The sequence below is a fragment of the Bos indicus x Bos taurus genome, chromosome 3 (genome assembly GCF_003369695.1).
Source record: "Bos indicus x Bos taurus breed Angus x Brahman F1 hybrid chromosome 3, Bos_hybrid_MaternalHap_v2.0, whole genome shotgun sequence".
Lineage (NCBI taxonomy): Eukaryota > Metazoa > Chordata > Mammalia > Artiodactyla > Bovidae > Bos > Bos indicus x Bos taurus.
Window position 1 is genome coordinate 18,001,041 of NC_040078.1, and position 13,430 is coordinate 18,014,470.

The window sequence follows — 13,430 nt, forward strand, 5'->3', positions numbered from 1 at the left end:
ATATGGCCTAGGCATGAGAGGACCGCCTCCTGCCAGCCACATGGCTCCTGTGACATGTGATGACTGGTAGCTCCTTCCTGCCTCTCTCAGTGGGGCTCAGAAAAGTTGCTCCCAGCTAAAAATATGGTCAATAGAAATGGGACTGAATTCCTCCCATCATCTGCCACCTTATTATCCTTCGTGGTACCTACCTTTCAGTCTCCTTCTTGGAGCTTGGTCCTCCAAACCTTCCTGTTTTCCCTCCTATGACCATAAATCATTAGCTCCAGACCTTCTCATTTGCACAGAAATGTACTGACATCTCCATGGTTTTCACTTTACCTTTGGGAGTGAAGGTACCTGTGTACACCTGTGTGTCTATGTCTGCACTTGTTTTGTAGGTGTGGTGTATGTGTTCGGTATATGTTTTGTGGAGCTCACATTTCAAAATAGATTTACCTCTTAATATCAACTCGAGCTTGGAAAAATTACTCAGAAGTTAGGTTTATGTCTCTGGAACCAGACTTCCTGAGCATGAATTCTAGCTCCACCACTTACTATTTAGATATAATAACTTAGGCCAAGTTGTTTTGCTTCTCTGCCTTTGTTTCCTTATCAATATAGTGATTTTAAATAATTTCTACTGCATGAGTTTCTTAGGAGAATCAAATAAGATAACATATGTAAAGCTCATAGAACTTTGCCTTGCATATTTCATACACACCAAAAGCTATCATCGTGGTTATCAGCAACATCATTTTCCTTAATACCTTCTTAGATGCTTGCTGTAGCAATCAATAGATACTCTTGTCATGTATGAAGCCAACATTTGCATAGGACTTTAGAGTTTCCAAATAGTTTTCTCATATGTCCATCAGCATAAGGCCTGGAGCATGCAGACATACGTATCCTATGCAGACATAGGATACATCACTCTGTAAAACTCTGGCTCTATGCTGCCTGAGTATGACTCTTATCTTCCTGCTAACGTTGTTACTCATAAGGGAATGATTGTAGTATCAATTCTTTGGCTCTCACACAGAAGTCCTACTCAGGGTTAGAGCACTGATACTTAAAGTAATTGGCCTGATGATTTGTATGGTTCCTGCCTCTAAAGATGTGGTAGCCAAGCCATCAATCAATCTGGTTTAGATCTGGGTGATGAGCAGGTTTGAAACCTCATAAGGATTGGTTTGCTTGCCTTGACTGTGTGATGCTGATGGAGTGCAATTCAATAAGAATGTTTAGCAAATGATTGACTTTCTCAGCCTTCTGTTATCAAGGGACTGGGAGTAAACATGACTGAGCTTTAGATGCAAATAAAAGGCAGATCAAAGTAATGCAATATGTTTCACATTGAAAAATTACAGAAATAACTCTAATAACTTCTTTTCCAATTTATTTTGACCATGTACAACTATAATCTAGTAATTAACAAATTCTTGAAAGTGTTATATTTTTCTAGAAGCACCCTGAACTTCACACTGAGTGTTATTTTACTTTTATGCACAAGGACCAGTATCAAGAATGTTTATGGATTATTTTTTCACCCAACAATCTTTTCTTGTAACATACATAGTTAAATCATAGTCAAAATAACAAGGAAAAATATAGTTGATGGGTTTTTTTTTATGCCTGGTAGTCCCCAAAGCCATGATGTAAAAGGAACTATGATGTTTCAGTTCCATTCAGTTCAGTTCAGTCACTCAGTCTTGTCGACTCTTTGCGACTCCATGAATCGCAGCACGCCAGGCCTCTCTGTCCATCACCAACTCCCGGAGTTCACTCAGACTCACGTCCATCGAGTCAGTGATGCCATCCAGCCATCTCATCCTCTGGCGTCCCCTTCTCCTCCTGCCCCCAATCCCTCCCAGCATCAGAGTCTTTTCCAATGAGTCAACTCTTGGCATGAGGTGGCCAAAGTACTGGAGTTTCTGCTTTAGCATCACTCCTTCCAAAGAAATCCCAGGGCTGATCTCCTTCAGAATGGACTGGTTGGATCTCCTTGCAGTCCAAGGGACTCTCAAGAGTCTTCTCCAACACCACAGTTCTAAAGCATCAATTCTTCGGTGCTCAGCCTTCTTCACAGTCCGACTCTCACGTGCATACATGACCATGGGAAAAACCATAGCCTTGACTAGATGGACCTTTGTTGGCAAAGTAATGTCTCTGCTTTTGAATATGCTATCTAGGTTGGTCATAACTTTCCTTCCAAGGAGTAAATGTCTTTTAATTTCATGGCTGCAGTTACCATCTGGAGTGATTTTGGAGCCCCAAAAAATAAAGTCTGACACTGTTTCCACTGTTCCCCCATCTGTTTCCCATGAAGTGATGGGACCAGTTGCCATGATTTCCCCACTTCTAAATAAAACTATTTATGTAAAAAGGAGCAACATTTAGGCAAATTTGAAAAGTATATGACCAACTGAGAAGAAAATTACAATATATATTCCAGGAATAAGACTAAAACATTTGGTATGCAACTATATTTTACAAAATAATAAGGAAAAAATTCCAGTGAAAATAATAGTGAAAAGAGATAAAAAGCCAATACAAAATGTTAGATTTCTATATGCCTAGTAAATGAATGAGGGCTTCCCAGGTGGTGCTAGTGGGAGAACCTGCATGCCAATGCAGGAGATAAAAGAGATACAGGTTCAATCCCTGGGTTGGGAAGATCCACCTGGAGAAGGAAATGGCAACCCATTCCAGTCTTCTTGCTTGGAGAATCCCATGGAAAGAGAAGCCTCGCGGGCTACAGACCACAGGGTTGCAAAGAGTCAGACACAAGTGAAGTGACTTAGCATGCACAGATGAATGAAAAGCTAGAAAAAAAGACATCTTTTATCTTCTCCTATCAAGTGCATTTCTTCATGTCAAATAGGCAAAGATTCAAAAATTTTATAAACTAAGTGTAAATATGGAGGGAAAAGCCACTGTAAGTGGAACAGAAGTATTACCTTTCTGAAAGGCAAATTGCTGGTCAATTCATTCAGATTAATTTATTGATAAGTAAAATAATTTAGAATGTACATATATTTTGATTAAACTATTCCAATATGGGAGTTTAATTCTATGGATATTACCACATAAATGTGAACATCTGAATACTCAATGATATAAACTGATATTTATAAGAAAAATTGGGAATATATTAATACCTATAAAAATTGTGACACATACACGTAAATACATATACAGTGATTAAAATTATTTATGGTTTTATGTTGTCATGAGCAGATATTTCTTGACTGAAGTTGTCATATTATTAATGACTGGCGTTATATATTATAAAGCACAAATATTGTACAAGAATCAGAAAAAGGAATTTAAAAATAGAACCATATTTAATAGCAGCAAAAATATGAGATATCTAATGATAAATATTTCAAATTTGCACAAATAGAGAAAATTAGATTCTTCTATCTAGTTGCGTTCAATATTGGAAGAACATTGAGCCCCTATGTGAGACTGTATCCCTTTCCCATAATCTTCATTCAGTAAATGCATCTGGAGAACTGGGAGAAAAGGACAAATATCAAGTGTGACACACGTGTAGAAGAACTGGGCTCCCTTTCCTTCTGTGATCTGCAGCACACAGAAGCCATTAAATCAAGTTTGGTATTTTGACTCTCTTAGACTGGACATTCTAATTTCCAAACTGAAACCAGGTTTGTGATTTAAAAAAATGATATTACTTGGGAAGAGGTGTAGAGTCACTAAGTCTTCCCAAGTCTTCATCTGGCATCAGAAGACCATCTCATCGAGTAAAAATTTTAAGTATATAAAGTATATAAAGTATATTAAGTATATAAAAGTATATAAAAGTATATAAAGTATATTAAGTATATAAAAAAGTATATTAAGTATATACTTAATATATAAATATAATTTATATATTTATAATTTATATTATAATATAAATATTTATATATTTATATATATATAAATATATTATATATATATATATATTTATTTATATATTATATATATATAAATATATTTATATATATATAAATATATATATATTTATATATATATAAATTATTTATAAATATATAAATATAAATATATAAATATTTATATTATAATATAAATTATATATATATTATAATATAAATTATATATATATATTATATATAATTTATATAATAATATATATATTTATATATAAAATATAAAAAGTATATTAAGTATATAAAAGTATATAAAGTATATATATTAAGTATATAAAGTATATTAAGTATATAAAGTATATAAAATTTTAAGTATATAATGGAGGAGGCAATGGCACCCCGCTTCAGTACTCTTGCCTAGAAAATCCTATGGACAGAGGAGCCTGATGGGATGCAGTCCACTGGGTCGTGAAGAGTTGGACACGACTGGGCGACTTCACTTTCACTTTTCATGCATTGGAGAAGGAGATGGCAACCCACTCCAGTGTTCTTGCCTGGAGAATCCCAGGGACGGGGGAGCCTGGTGGGCTGCCATCTATGGGGACGCACAGAGTCCGACACGACTGAAGCGACTTAGCAGCAGCAGTATATAATAAAAATTATATTATATTCTATAATCTCAGCTTGCTTAATAGGAACATAGAGATAGATTGTTTAATATCACACCTGCTTGAGGAAACTCTTAGATGACTAGATGAGTTGTCTTAGAAGGAAGATATTTTGGGTGGTCCTTTAAGGAGGGACAGAACGCCAAAAGGGTCCAGATGGTGGAAAAGAAATTAAAGACTACTTCAGATAGAGGAAAGAGCAGGTAATGCTGCTAGTAATAGTAGGAGTCGTAGTAATGGTGGTAGTAGTAGTAACAGTAGTAGCAGTGGAAGCACATATAAAATAACAGTAGAAACTACTCTTTATTGAGAACTAAAACATTCTGGTCACTGAACTAAAAATAGTAGCCTCTACTGCTTCCCAGATTAATAGGCATCAAGATGTACAAGTTTAAGTTATGTTTGGTAAGGGTGAGTTGTTCAGTATAGCGGGAACACAAGGTTCCATGAGGCAGTATGAATGGTGAACCTTAGAAATTAAGTTGGAAATCTTTTCTGTCGTGCTTTAAACACAGTACTTAAGAAGTGTGCATTATTATGTAGAAAGCCACTGTTTTTCAGAGTAGAATGACAAGTTCATAAACGCCACAGAGAGAGCATGTTTGGAAAAAGGTGTAGAGAATTTAATGAAGCTGAAAGAGGAAGAAAGAAGCAGGATTTGCTGAGAGGTTAGCGTAAAAGCAGGCTCAGATGGTAAAGAATCTGCCTGCTATGCAGGAGACCCGGATTCAATCCCTGAGTTGGGAGGAATTACATGGACAGAGGAATCTGGCAGACTGCAGCCCATGGAGTCACAAAGAGGTGGACGTGACTGAAGTGACTGAGCATGCAGCATGCACATGCCTGGAACCAAACTGATTGAAGAAGGGGTGGATAAAAACCGTGGGCTTTCAAAATGTGTTGAATTTGTCTCTTTTCTTTTCTTCATTTGTTTATCTTTTCTTCTCTTTTTCTTCCATGCAAGTATCTGCATGAAGAATGCTTTGGTCGGGTGGATCAAGAGTAGCAGAACGAGTACGCAGGAAAAGAGGAACATGGAGGAACCTGTAATGGCTGGGTTAGGGCCCCAAAAGTGGCCAAGAACCCAGGAATTTATGTTTACAAAAAAAGCACTTGAAACTCGGTCCATCAACGATACTTCAGGGCCCTGATGACATAAGAAAAAACAAGAGTTAGGAGCATTTGTCTCCTTTGCATCAGAGTGCCTCTCTGGCACATGGGGTTCAAGACCACCGGCGGGCAAGGACAGGGTGGAGGAGAACAAGAGCAACTCAAGACCAAGATGCTGAGCAGATTCATTTTATTGTTTTACATCAGTGAGAGAGCACCCTTTAAGAAAATACCACGAGGAGTAACTTAGGGAAGTTTTCCTAAGGAAGTGAGAGTAGACATAGAATCCAAGTCCATGGAAGGGGATTCAGAAGAAAATTTGAGTTTCTGAGCCCCAGGGAGGGTTCATTGTCTTTGCAAGTTCAGAGTCTTCTACAGGACCTCTCAGGCCCAGCAGCCAATGAAGGAGGATAAAGATGATGTCCTCAGCAGTGTGCTGTCCCCAAGTTGGATCTTATAGACTCAGAGACATCTTCAGCAGCAGCCGCCTCCATAGGACTGACCACTCCCCCCTCCGCAGCACCCAGAGCCCCCCGAGGGCTGGCTGCAGCAGTCAGACCTGTGGGGTCTGCAGTGGTGGGACCTGCGGCGCCTGTGGTGGCTCAGGCAGCAGCCCCCACACCCAGAGCTGCAGCAGCCCCCGGAGCTGGAGCCGCAGCAGCCCTCGGAGCTGACATCACAGCAGGAGGAGACTGGGGGGCACTTTGGGGGGCATTTAGGGGTGGGGCACTTGGGGACGCACTTGGGAGGAGGCTGGCACTGCTGTTGGTTCTGCTGGTAGGACATCTTGGTGGGCGGGTTCAGGAGCTGAGGGAGAGACAGACAGCAGTTCAGACCAGCACACAGAGACCTCCTTTATGGACTTCCACCATCTTCTCTTTCCCCCACATTCTAAAAGCCTTGTCAAGTAACTCGAGGAGAAATTATCTCTAAAATATAGTTTTTCAAGGTTTTCACTATCTCATTTGAAATTTGGGAGCTTTTTCCTAAAACAAACATAGGTTGTCTTCTTTCAACAAAGCAAGACATAGAAATCAACTAACTAAATTGACAAATATGCCCGAGTCAAGGTCCTTTCCTAGGAGAAGGCAAAATTCACCTTCACAAAGTCTGACTTAAGCTCACTCTACACCACATAGAATTCTGTGAATGTCTAGTCTAAGAAGCTGTTTAGAGCAGCAATGCTCTCTGCTAAGGAAGAACTAGAGATTCCCTTCTGGAGGAACTTCCCAGATAGCTTTCCAGAGACACATGTTATATCGGATCATACATCATCTGTAATTTCATAATTATGCATATGTATTTGGGTTAATCAGTCCACATGTCGGCCCGTTGCAATTCTCTTTATATTTTATCTACCTATATCTGTATTTATCTATGTATATGCCTGGCTTCTCAGGTGGCCCTAGTGGTAAAGACCCCCCGACCGATTCAGGAGACATTAAGAGAAGCAGGTTTGATCCCTGGGCAGGGAAGATCCCTTGGAAGAGGAAATGGTAAACCACTCCAGTATTCTTGCATGGAAAACCCCATGGACAGAGGAGCCTGGTGGGCTCAAGTCTACAGGTCGCAGAGTCAGACATGACTAAAGTGACTTAGCACACATAGCACGCATGCTTGTACACACACACACACACACACACACATATATATGTATTTATATATATATACAGCTACCTATATATGCAAGCATATATGTATATCTCTATATATACATATATAAAATGGAATGACTAAATCATTTTAGAGATAAGTGAGCCCCAAACCTAATCAAGGCAAGTTGGATGTGAAACGAGGTTTTCTGGTCTAGTGAAACTAGGCTTGGTTATGCACCCTTTACAACACACAACCTCTTCCATTTTTTACATCTTAGCAGGTGAATTTCACCTTGCTAATCATTATTCAACTCAGGAGCCTCTGGTATGGATGTCAGGCAGTGATCCTGATCAAGTAAGTGACCGTTTGTGAGGGTGAGGCCCTTGGATCTCCGTTTTTATCTAATCCCAAATACGCTGCCCCTGGTCTACATTGTTTGAAAAATCACTCTGACCCTAGTAAAGGCTTTGGAGCAGAAACACAGCTGGCTTCTCCAAGGTAATAGCTTCCTTATGAAAGTACTGACTCATCTAAAACCTGAGAAACTCAAAAAGATACAGAACTAACTTAGAGCTCAGAGCAGACACACAAATGCCACCTCCTGCCTCAAAGCTCATCCTTCATCAGGTTTCTAGATTTTTGCTCCCTCTCAGGATCCACCCTCATCCTTGCCATCCCCAAGGCCCTAACCCCCTGCCCTCCTCTCTGGTCTGAGCACCCTGGGGGAAGGCCCTGCTCCAGCTCCCAGTGGGCACTTACCAGTGTCCACTTACCAGTGTCCAAGCAGCACAGGGTCTGTCAGCACCTCAGGAGAGAAGTGGATGGAGATGCCCTATTCCTAAGGCCTTTTATCCTGGTCTTTGGCTCTTCCCTCAGGTGTGAGACATGACCTGGGCATGAGAGGACCGCCTCCTGCCAGCCACATGGCTCCTGTGACAAGTGATGACTAGTAGCTCCTTCCTGCCTCTCTCATCAATGGGGCTCAGAAAAGTTGCTCCCAGAAAAAAAATATGATCAATAGAAATGGGATTGGATTCCTCCCATGATCTGCCACCTTATTATCCTTAGTGGTACCTGCCTTTCAGTCTCTTTCTTGGAGCTTGGTCCTCCAAACCTTCCTATTTTTCCTCCTGTGACCGTAATTCATTAGCTCCAGATCTTCTCATTTGCACAGAAAAATACTGATGTCTCCAAGGTTTTCACTTTGCGTTGGGAGTGAATGTACCTGTGTACGCCTGTGTGTCTATGTCTGCACTTGTTTTGTAGGTGTGGTGTATGTGTTCGGTATATGTTTTGTGCAGCTCACATTCCAAAGTAGATTTACCTCTTAAAATCAACTCGAGCTTGGAAAAATTACTCAGAAGTTAGGTTTATGTCTCTGGAACCAGACTTCCTGAGCATGAATTCTAGCTCCAACACTTACTGTTTAGAGATAATAACTTAGGGCAAGTTGTTTTGCTTCTCTGCCTTTGTTTCCTTATCAATATAGTGATTTAAAATAACTTCTACTTCATGAGTTTCTTAGGAGAATCAAATAAGATAACATATGTAAAGCTCATAGAACTTTGCCTTGCATATTTCATACACACCAAAAGCTATCATCGTGGTTATCAGCAACATCATTTTCCTTAATTACCTTCTTAGATGCTTGCTGTGGCAGTCAAGAGATACTCTTGTCATGTATGAAGCCAACATTTGCATAGGACTTTAGAGTTTCCAAATAGTTTTCTCATATGTCCATCAGCATAAGGCCTGGAGCATGCAGACATACGTATCCTATGCAGACATAGGATACATCACTCTGTAAAACTCTGGCCCTATGCTGCCTGAGTATGACTCTTATCTTCCTGCTCATGTTGTTACTCATAACGGAATGATTGTAGTATCAATTCTTTGGCTCTCACACAGAAGTCCTACTCAGGATTAGAGCACTGATACTTAAAGTAATTGGCCTGATTTTTGTATGGTCCCTGCCTCTAAAGATGTGGTAGCCAAGCCATCAATCAATCTGGTTTAGATCTGGGTGATGAGCAGGTTTAAAACCTCATAAGGATTGGTTTGCTTGCCTTGACTGTGTGATGCTGATGGATTGCAATTCAATAAGAATGTTTAGCAAATGATTGACTTTCTCAGCCTTCTGTTATCAAGGGACTGGGAGTAAACATGACTGAGCTTTAGATGCAAATAAAAGGCAGATCAAAGTAATGCAATATGTTTCACGTTGAAAATTACAGAAATAACTCTAATAATTTCTTTTCCAATTTATTTTGGCTACGTACAACTATGCTGCTGCTGTGGTAAACTAGTAATTAACAAATTCTTGAAAGTGTTCAATTTTTCCAGAATCATCCTGAACTTCACACTGAGGGTTATTTTATTTTTATGCACTAGAACCAGTGTCAAGTATGTTTCTGGATTATTTTTTCACCCAACAATCTTTCGTGTAACATTTATAGTTAAATCATAGTCAAAATAACAAAGAAAAATACAGTTGATTTTTTTTAAGCCTAGTAGTCCCCAAAGCCATGATAAAAAAGGAACTAGGATGTTTACCCACTTCTAAAGGAAACTATTTATGTTAAAAAGAGCAACATTTAAGCATATTTGTAAAAAGATATGACCAACTGAGAAGAAAATTACAATATATATTCCAGGAATAAGACTAAAACAGTTGGTTTAGCAACTATATTTTACAAATTAATAAGGAAAAAATTCCAGTGAAAATAATAGTGAAAAGAGATAAACAGGCAATACAAAATGTTAGATTTCTATATGCCTAATAAATGAATGAGGGCTTCCCAGGTGGTGCTAGTCGGAGAACCTGCCTGCCAATTCAGGAGATGTAAGAGATACAGGTTTGATCCCTGAGTTGGGAAGATCCGCATGGAGATGGAAATGGAAACCCACTCCAGTCTTCTTGCGTGGAGAATCCCATGGAAAGAGAAGCCTGGCGGGCTACAGACCACAGGGTTGCAAAGAGTCAGACACAACTGAAGTGACTTAGCACGCATGGATGACTGAAAAGCTAGAAAAAAAGGCATCTTTTATCTTCTCCTATCAAGTGCATTTCTTCACGTCGAATAGGCAAAGATTCAAAACTTTTATAAACTAAGTGTAAATGTGGAGGGAAAAAGCCACTGTAAATGGAACATAAGTGTTACCTTTCTGAAATGCAAATTGGTGGTCAGTTCATTCAGATTAATTTATTGATAAGTAAAATAATTTAGAATGTACATATATTTTGATTAAAGAATTCCAATTTGGGAGTTTTATTCTATGGATATTACCACACAAATGTGAACATCTGAATATTCAATGATATAAAGTGATATTTATAAGAGAAATTGGGAATATATTAACACGTATAATAAATTTTGACACATACATGTAAATATACAAACAGTGATTTAAAAATTTATGGTTCTATGTTTAGGCATGAACAGATATTTTTTGACTGAAGCTGTCATACTATTTATTGACTGGTGCTGTATATTACAAAGCACAAATATTGTACAAGAATCAGAAAATGGAATTTAAAAGTAGAAGCATGTTTAATAGCAGCAAAAATATGAGATATCTAATGATAAATATTTCAAATTTGCACAAATGGAGAAACTTAGATTCTTCTATCTAGTTGCATTCAGTATTGGAAGAAAATTGAACCCCTATGTGAGACTGTATCCCTTTCCCCTAATCTTCATTCAGTAAATGCATCTGGAGAACTGGGAGAAAAGGACAAATATCAAGTGTGACACACGTGTAGAAGGACTGGGCTCCCTTTCCCTCTGTGATCCACCAGCGCACAGAAGCCATTAAATCAAGTTTGGTATTTTGACTTTCTCAGACTGGACATTCTAATTTCCAAACTGAAACCAGGTTTGTGATTTAAAAATGACATTAATTGGGAAGAGCTAAAAAGTCATCAAGTCTTCCCAAGTCTTCATCCGGCATCAGAAGACCATCTCATCAAGTAAACTTTTAAGGACAGCAGTATATAATAAAAAGTATATTATATTCTATAATCTCAGCTTGCTTAATAGGAACATAGAGATAGATTGTTTAATATCACACCTGCTTGAGGAAACTCTTAGATGACTTCCTAGAAGGATGACATTTGGGTGGACCTTTAAGGAGGGACAGAACTCCAAAAGGGTCCAGGTGGCGGAAAAGAAATTGAAGAGTACTTCCGGTAGAGGAAAGAGCAGGTAATGCTGCTAGTAATAGTAGTAGTCATAGTAATGGCAGTCGTAGTAGTAACAGTGCAGTGGAAGTACTTATAAAATAACAGTAGAAACTACTCTTCATTGATAATTAAAACATTTTGGACACTGAACTAAAAATAGTAGCCTCTACTGCTTTCCAGATTAATAGGCATCAAGATGTACAAGTTTAAGTTATATCTGGTAAGGGTGAGTTGTTTAGTATGGCGGGAACACAAGGTTCCATGAGGCAGTATGAATGGTGAACCTTAGAAATTAAGTTGGAAATATTTTCTGTAGTGCTTTAAACAGAGTACTTAAGAAGAGTGTGCATGATTCTGTAGAAAGCCACTGTTTTTCAGAAGTAGAGTGACAAGTTCATAAACGCCACAGAGAGAGCATGTTTGGAAAAAGGTGTAGAGAATTTAATGAAGCTGAAAGAGGAAGAAAGAAGCAGGATTTTAGAGAACTTAGTATAAAAGTAGGCTCAGATGGTAAAGAATCTGTCTGCAATGCAGGAGACCCGGGTTCAATCCCTGAATTGGGAAGAATTCCATGGACAGAGGAATCTGGCAGACTGCAGCCCATGGAGTCACAAAGAGGTGGACATGACTGAAGTGACTGAGCATGCAGCATGCACTCGCCTGGAACCACACTGATTGAAGAAGGGGTGGATAAAAACCATGGATTTTCAAAATGTGTTGAATTTGTCTCTTTTCTTTTCTTCATTCATTTATCTTCCCTTCTCTTTTTCTTTGATGCAAGTATGTGCAGGTGTGGGGGAAGGATGCTTTGGTGGGTTGGGTCAAGAGTAGCAGAACGAGTACACAGGAGAAGAGGAACATGGAGGAACATTAAATGGCTGGGTTAGGGCCCCAAAGGTGGCCAAGAACCCAGGAAATTATGTTTACAAAAAAAGCACTTGAAACTCGGTCCATCAGTGATGCTTCAGGGCCCTGATGACATAAGAAAAAACAAGAGTTAGGAGCATTTGTCTCCTTTGCATCAGAGTGCCTCTCTGGTGCATGGGGTTCAAGAACACTGGCAGGCGAGGACAGGGTGGAGGAGAACAAAGGCAACTCAAGACCAAGATGCTGAGAAGATTCAGTTTATTGTTTTACATCAGTCAGAAAGCACCCTTTAAGAATATACTGCGAGGAGTAACTTTGGGAAGTTTTCCTAGGGAAGTGAGGGTAGACATAGAATCCAAGGCCATGGAAGGGGATTCAGAAGAAAATTTGAGTTTCTGAGCCCCAGGGAGGGTTCATTGTCTTTGCAAGTTCAGAGTCTTCTACAGGACCTCTCAGGCCCTGTAACCAATGAAGGAGGATAAAGATGATGTCCTCAGCAGTGTGCTGTCCCCAAGTTGGATCTTGTAGACTCAGGGACATCTTCAGCAGCAGTCACCTCCAAAGGACTGACCACTCCCCCCTCCACAGCACCCGGAGCCCCCCGAGGGCTGGCTGCAGCAGTCAGACCTGTGGGGTCTGCAGCGGTGGGACCTGCGGCGCCTGTGGTGGCTCAGGCAGCAGCCCCCACACCCAGAGCTGCAGCAGCCCCCGGAGCTGGAGCCGCAGCAGCCCTCAGAGCTGACATCACAGCAGGAGGAGACTGGGGGGCACTTTGGGGGGCATTTAGGGGTGGGGCACTTGGGGACGCACTTGGGAGGAGGCTGGCACTGCTGCTGGTTCTGCTGGCAGGACATCTTGGTGGGCAGGTTCAGGAGCTGAGGGAAAGACAGACAGCAGGTCAGACCAGCACACAGAGACCTCCCTGCCCCTTCCTGACTTTTCAACATCATTTCTAACATGTATGTTTAAACAACTTGCCTCTGTTATTATTTTAATGTCTTATCAACTACTCTCATAGCATCTCCTTTGAATCTCATCTTATCCTTTTTAAAGTAGGAAGGGGTCATAACCTATTTTACCAATTTGAAAATTGACATTAAATGATATTTTTTAAAAAAAATTGTTTTCACT

At 39.8% G+C, this 13,430-nt stretch overlaps 1 protein-coding gene across 1 annotated transcript; it reads right to left on the reverse strand.

Moving 5' to 3' along the window:
• Nucleotides 1–12,841: 12,841 nt before the first annotated feature.
• Nucleotides 12,842–13,153, reverse strand: LOC113890509 (late cornified envelope protein 1D-like). The gene has a single exon (XM_027538362.1). It carries the CDS (start codon nt 13,151–13,153, stop codon nt 12,842–12,844), a length of 312 nt encoding a protein of 103 aa, XP_027394163.1.
• Nucleotides 13,154–13,430: the final 277 nt, after the last annotated feature.

Excerpts from the sequence above, each read along its gene's own strand:
- LOC113890509 (XM_027538362.1), bottom strand. The coding sequence starts at position 13,153 with ATGTCCTGCCAGCAGAACCAGCAGCAGTGCCAGCCTCCTCCCAAGTGC.